Source organism: Gymnoscopelus microlampas, assembly GCF_963454915.1.
Source record: "Gymnoscopelus microlampas genome assembly, chromosome: 16".
Taxonomy (NCBI): Eukaryota; Metazoa; Chordata; class Actinopteri; order Myctophiformes; family Myctophidae; genus Gymnoscopelus; species Gymnoscopelus microlampas.
In genome coordinates this window covers 29,496,642-29,504,268 of record NC_139953.1, presented here as the reverse complement: position 1 = coordinate 29,504,268, position 7,627 = coordinate 29,496,642, and the positions used below count along the sequence as shown (strand labels likewise).

Below are 7,627 nucleotides of genomic sequence, written 5' to 3'. Positions count from 1 at the left end.
TTTGCAATGTCGGGGGATGGCAATAAAGTGAAAGATTGTGACGCGTAGTGAGCTTGTAGGTCTGCTATTTTCGCACGTGACAATGGCATGCAACTATACATATAAATTAGGCGTAACCTTCTGGTCATACTCATAGACCTGACTTGCCACATCGCACCCCATCCTCCTATCATTTCTTCCTGCTAGTGTGTGTGAGAGAGAGAGAGAGAGGGAGAGGGGCTTTAGGAATGCTGCTGAGGATGTCAGGATGAGAGAGAGCAGAGCAGCTGTGATTAAATTACCTAACTCAATCACCCCACACCCCGGCCCCAGTAAAGCATTACGAACCAATACACAGTCAAGGAGATAACACATCAGGTGCTTTCAGATGCCATGCAGAGCTCTGGGAAGTACCCGCTTTTTATGTTCTTGTTAAATGCTTATAACCATTAGCCTATATTTCGTTGACCGGGGTCCCCCAGGGGTCTATACTTGGTCCCCTAATTGTTTTCCCTCGCCACCAAATCTATTTATGACATGCCCAGAATTAGTTAGGGTTCATGTGGTTAAGTGCACCATAATTATTATTTTTTAAGTCAAACTTGTGCTTTACCTGTATTGACCTTATGCACAGAGAAAACAAGTCATATTTGGTGCTAGTGGAACGGAACTTCTCTGCAGTCATAATATTCCATTTGGAGCGGCTTATTGTTTGCCATTTGTGGGCATTCAGCAAGAAAATGTGGGTTATAGAGTCACACAAAAAGACAAATACAGCATCATATCATGTCCGAGGCCCACACAACAGTGCCAAAAAACAGGCAGGATTCATGAAAAGAGACTTTCAACATCAGCCTCTCGCCCTGTAACGTCCCCGTGGAGCTACAAATGACCCACATCCACAAGAGGAACTTCAAAGGCTATGTCTAAAAGCTCTGAAAGCTCATATCCCTTTGTAGCTGTTTCCACTTTCCACGCTGGATTCAGTGTCTGCATTGGCTATTTCACACTACTGTAAGAAAAAAATTACTTGTTTACGCTGTGATGCATAGACTGCCATTTAACCACACACTTGTAAAATAGACACACACCATTTGAGTATTTACCATCATCCACAATCCTCAAAAGTAGTGAGGCCAGCATACGCACAGTAGATGGTTTGTATAATGTTAAAGACATTTCAGTTCACAGTAACAAATTATACAAATCAAGTAATAGATAACACATTTATAAAATAATGAAATACACATGAAATGTACAAATGTATGACAGTGCAGAATTTAAGATTTCAATGATGTGTCATCAAAAGAGTAGTTCACCCAAAAAAGAAGAGTCTCCTATTGACCGATGGCTAAGGAATGTAACAAAAAAAAAAAATCTCCATCAAGGCTTCATGGGGTTACACACCCCATGAAGCCTTGAATTCATGGAGATTTTTAATTGATAGAAAATAAGTAATTTTTGGGGCAAACTACGCCTTTAGTGAGACACTTTTTGCTGGTCAAAAATGAAAGCCTTTAAATTCCCTGAGGAACATACTGTAGGCCATCGTTGAAACTCTTCTATCCTCGCTGGTCTTGTGCCCTCTGATCCAGTTGTTGCCATGACAGCCCTTCCACCTTCATCTCCTGTTCTGTGGTTCTTCTCCAGGTGGTTCTTGGTCTTCCTCCTGCCTTCGGGTTCCATGTTAGAGCACGTTTTGTGATTGAATTGTTTTGTCTTCTGAGTGTATGACCTGACTCCTGATTTGGTTTTCTATTGTTTCTTGCTTTGTGAGATCCCACAAGTGGCATTTGAGATGGTGTTGGGCCAGTAGAATCCTAGCAGACGTCAGAGGCAGCCATTGAAGAATGTCTATGTTTGTTTAGTATGTTGGTGGTTAACTTCCAGGTTTCAGATCTGTAGAGTAGGGTGGATTTGACATTTAAGTTAAAGATTTGTAGTTTGGATTTGATGTTTTTTTGCTTTCCAGATTTTATTTAAGATGTTGAATGTTGTCATTCTGGTGTTGACATCCTCATCCGTTCCTCTGTCCACAGCAATTATGTTTGTATGTAAAACTGACTACCTCCTCTTGCTGATTCATGATTATTTGAGAGTTGTTATTGATGTGCATTACCTTGGTCTCTAATTTGCATGATTTTTCCTGCATCGGTTGGTGGGTTTGGTGGGCAAAATCCAGATCTTCTGACTGTTTGGTCAGGCCCCTCTGCCTCACTGTTGGCTAGCCGGCAGCTTTAGTGATTGTGGAGTAAGGCCATCAGACCAACTCAGTTGGGGCTGTATGGACGTTGCTTTGCAACTGATGATTCAACTAATGATTCTATCTCTCCTTGGTCAGGAGAGATAGTCTGTACCTCCTCATCTCCTCTGCTATTACTGCTCTTTCCTCCTGCATACATGGTCCTCAAGTTCCATGTAGCTATGTTGGTGGGTCGTCTAGGGTCAGAAGTTTCAGACACACAGTCTCCGTCTAGTTTTCAATGTTTCTGTAGCATAAATTATTTTGTCTCCGCCAGGCAGAAGGCACCCTGTCCGTCTGTCCGTGTCCGTCCGTCCGCCCGCCTGCGAGCAGCTAACCTTTCGCACCGTTGGCCAGATCACAGTGAAACTTGGCTAAAGTTTGGACAGATTTTGTCCAAACATGACGCAAATCAGTACAAATCAGACCTGTGGTCCGAGGAACACTTTTTCTTTTTTTATGAGTTTGGGTTACTAGCTCAAAGCCCAACCTTCCACCATTTCTGACTTCTGGAGAGTTTTGGATTTGGTTTGTTAGTCCCCTCCCCCTAACCTATTCCAGGCAATGGATTACAGTCTCATATCACGTGAGACCAGACATTAAATATACTTAATTGTGGTTAAAAGTTCCTTGACTATGACCCAGATCCTCAGATCGAATCCAATCCTGACCCAATTCTTGTTCCCCAAACCACTGGTTGAGAAATATCACTTTAAGATATGTTTTATACATGACATAGAGAAGCCTTTATAGGGACCTACTGGTGTTTTATGTTGCATTTATATGCTGTCTGTATTTATTATAGCTGTCTCTAATATATTCCACTGTTGTTTTACTGTCCAGGGACTATTAGGTGGTGCTAAATATTTAGTGTTAGTTTTACGATGGCTGATGTGTTTTTTCACTGTCCCAGTGTACATGGGATGGTTGAGGGCCTGCAGCTTTTATTAGGCTGTAAAGTCAAAGCAGGAAGAGACAGGAGAGACATTTGAGGTTGGGGTTTACTGTGGTGGGAGAGAGGCAGTTAATTTGGGCGCACACACACACACACACACACACACACACACACACACACATACACACACACACACACACACACACACGTATGTATGTATGTATGTATGTATGTATGTATGTATGTATGTATGTATATATATATATATATATATATATATATATATATATATATATATATATATGTATGTATGTATGTATGTATATGTATATATATATATATATATATGTATGTATATGTATATGTATATATATATATATATATATATATATATATATATATATATATATATATATATATATATATATATATATATATATATATATATATATATATATATATATATATATATATATATATATATATATATATATATATATATATATATATATATATATATATATATATATATATATATATATATATATATATATATATATATATATATATAAAACATTTGAATACAAAAATGTTTCTAATTGTTGTGTTTTGCCTCTCACAGGGATGGGTTGTTTCTGGGGAGCAGAAAGGAAGTTCTGGAGACAGAAGGGAGTTTACTCCACTCAAGTGGGCTATTCCGGAGGATACACACCAAATCCCTCCTACGAGGAAGTCTGCACAGGTAGTGCTCTCTCTCTTTCTCTCTCTCTCTCTCTCTTGCTCCAACTTTTTCTTCCCTAACGCCCCCACCCACCCCACTCTCTCTCCACATGGACCAAAAGGGACACATAGGCCTACATACTGTACTCACACATTTAAACAGAAAACTTCAACCCTGGATAATTTCATAGCAGATGCATTCACGCGTACATGCATTCAAGACATAGTAGAGAGCATAGAGAGTGAATAGATTCCCCCAGGTCCTATTATACTGGGGCATGGATGAGGTTGCCACTGAGGCCTGACCGCTTAGAGCACTGCAGAGTGTATGTGCATGTGTGCGTGCGACATGCGTGCGTGCGTGCGTGTGCGTGCGTGTGCGTGTGTGTGTGTGTGTGTGTGTGTGTGTGCACGCGTGTGTGTCTTTTTTATCAGCACCCCCAAGAGATAACTTGCGGCTCCAGGACCAAAGTGAATACAGTGTTAATTCTGCATTACCTAAGATGCCCCCCCCCTCTCTATCGCTCTCTCTCTCTCTCTCTCTCTCTCTCTCTCTCTCTCTCTCTCTCTCTCTCTCTCTCTCTCTCTCTCTCTCTCTCTCTCTCTCTCTCTCTCTCTCTCTCTCTCTCTCTCTCTCTCTCTCTCTCTCTCTCTCTCTCTCTCTCTCTCTCTCTCTCTTATATTTTTCATATACAGTTTATATATATATATTTTAGGATTACCATTCAAATGATAAACACAAAATAGTAGCTATGTATAATCAGCTAGTATGATATGATGCATGTTTGTGCACAAAAGCCTGAGTTATACTCCATTGTACGACGGTGACACCATATATACGTAGCCGATCTGTTGTTCTTTTCTGCAATTTTCACATTGCAACGCGCTGTGAGCTTGTAGATCTGCTATTTACACACAACTAAGTATAAAACTGGCTTAAGTCTTCGACGAAGAGATGTGCACTCTGTGAGAAATCAAACCGGCAGCTAGTGTACAAATTTCCCTTGATGAAAAAGTAGAACATTGAGAGTCTTGTTACCACGGGAACAGAAGTCTGTATACAGATCAAAGACTCTCTAGCCTGCTGGGGGCAGGGGGGGGGGGCTTAAGGCGCTGGCAGTCTAAGGCACTGAGTCTATAAGCACACTCTATTTTCTTCCTCTTTTTGTTTTACTGAACAATATAACTGCAGTCCTGCACAAAATCATTTCACCCACTCCTTAATACCATGGTGTAAACTTGAGGTTCCACATGTGTAGCACTGTTGCTTTCATCTGTGCATAAGCTTACATACAAACACACACACACCGCACGCACGCACACGCGCACGCGCACGCACACACACACAGTAGTGTGTATGGAGGTTAATTTCAGCAGCGACAGCTACAATATAAGCTGCTGAAGAAGTGTGCTTAACCACTTTCAACCTGCATTCCTATTTTGGGCATGTCATTAGGTGAACATTTAATCATTATTATTATTATTTTTTTAAACATTCAAACAGTGAATACACACAATTTTAAAATGTCAAAACGTTTTTTTTTTATTACGGAAATAGCTGATCTACAAGCTCACAACGCATCACATCGCGCCATGTTGTGAGCTTGTAGATCTGCTAAGAATGTTTGTGTGTGTGTGTGTGTGTTTATATGTCCTTTGTGTGTACATACATCAGTCTGAACATGCGTTCTATTCTCTGTTGTCCTTCAATTCACCTTGAAAGCAGAGCTGCATTGCCAGCTGGGTAAATGAGCTGCTGAGAGAGAGGGATGGTGTAGTAGGTAATGAAAACAAGAGAGAAAATAGAGAAGACACATGAGAAAGAGAGAGAGAGAGAGAGAGAGAGAGAGAGGAAGGAGATGACAGTGTATAACCTTTATTTGACAAGGAAGTCACATTGGGTCTCATTCACAAAGCGTGCGCACACTACAGTATATGAGCATAGTTTCCACGAGCATAGTCTGATTCCTCATTCTTACGCTGATTTGTTCGGTACACAAAAACTCACGTTTGCTCTGTGCCGTACATACGTGGCACAAACCTTGCGTGGCTGTTATTAGAATGCAAAATTAGTTAGGTTCCGACAAAATCAGTTAGGCTACGATAGTGCCAAACCTCAAACAAAAATGTTTATTTTCCCAACATTTGTCAAAAACATATACAATAAAATAAAAAAGATGTCTGTTAATCAGTTGCTTGTTTTCGAAGTATAAGGACGCATACTGGGCTAAACATGAGGCAAATTCAAACCAATTTTAATAAATCTTTTATTTGACGCATTTATAGCTGAACATTTATCTTACCATCTGATGAATGTAATTTGGCTGTGTTCCCCTCAATAGCCTAAAGCTCTGTGGCCATACAAATTAGTTGTAACGTCTTTACACCTGTAAGCCTGTGACGTGACAATTAAGATGATTCTTTAAAATTCAGTTGTTGATTTTTGGATCTATCTTCAGCCGCAGTCTTTTAACTATGTATACATGACGCAGGCTGTTCAGTTTTCAAATAAAAATGATAATGCAGGAAACAGACTGGAGGGTGGATGTTACGGAAGGTGTTTTGTAGTTGTACTAAAAGAAAATAGGTGAGGGCAAAATTGTGCATCTGGCAAAAGCTTTTGAGGAAATGCATGTTCTTACACACACACACACACACACACACACACACACACACACACACACACACACACACACACACACACACACACACACACACACACACACACACACACACACACACACACACACACACACACACACACACACACACACACACACACACACACGTGTGTGCAGGCGCACGCACGCACACACATTCACTAACTCCTGTCCTATGTGTACAGGTAGAACAGGCCATTCTGAGGTGGTGAGAGTTGTTTACCATCCAGACCAGGTAAACTTCACCAACCTACTCAAAGTCTTCTGGGAGAGCCACAACCCAACCCAAGGTACTGTGTCACACACACACACACACACACACACACACACACACACACACACACACACACACACACACACACACACACACACACACACACACACACACACACACACACACACACCTGTTTCAGTATGTAGACCATTAGGCTTCTGATTATAACCATATTAACAATGCCATGAGAACACTTACTCTACCACAGAATTGGATATGTTTGGATTTGGTGGATCTAAGTATTTGTTTTGCTACTTTTCTTTTTTTTTCTTTTCTGTCTGTGTCTTTATCTTTGCATAGTGTGTACTTTCTTGTTATTGTGTTTCTTCTGTTGTGAAGTGTACAGAGACCCCCCCGGGTTGATGCTGCATTGTAAACAAATATCACTCAACTGCTACTCCATAGCCATTTTAGCATCCAAAGTCAGCGGATTCAGCATGTTTGTGCAATTCAGAAATATTGTCACAAACAAACATTATTTAAAGAAGTCTGGTTCGCTAAAGAAATGCATCTCACATACTTCTATATTGCCTCTAGAGTTATTTTCGAGGGACATTCTAGAGATATTTGTTTCCATTGTTGACATCAGAGGTTCCCTGCTTTGAGACCAGCAGTTTTGTGGGGCCGGTTCAAAGTAAAATTTTCAGGCAGAGAACCATTAGATGGAAATGCATGGATCGCTTCACGATGTTAGTGGCAATGAGTTATCAGTGTGGCAGAGCAGAGTGATTGCACAATACTGGAGGGGGTGGAGATAGGGAGATAAAGACAGAAATTAATGGATCTTCATCACCTCACCTATACTGTATACCTGCGGCACAATTTTTGACCTCTGAACCATTGAGAGTGAAAGAGTG

General features: G+C 40.6%; 1 protein-coding gene across 1 annotated transcript in view; it reads left to right on the top strand.

Annotated features, from left to right (window-relative positions):
• Positions 1 to 7,627, top strand: part of msraa (methionine sulfoxide reductase Aa) — an 80,402-nt gene that overhangs the window by 45,659 nt on the left and 27,116 nt on the right. Inside the window, exons 4-5 of the mRNA XM_084082542.1 lie at positions 3,739 to 3,858; positions 6,682 to 6,786. Coding sequence (XP_083938668.1) covers positions 3,739 to 3,858; positions 6,682 to 6,786 — 225 coding nt within the window. The remainder of the gene's footprint in view (positions 1 to 3,738; positions 3,859 to 6,681; positions 6,787 to 7,627) is intronic.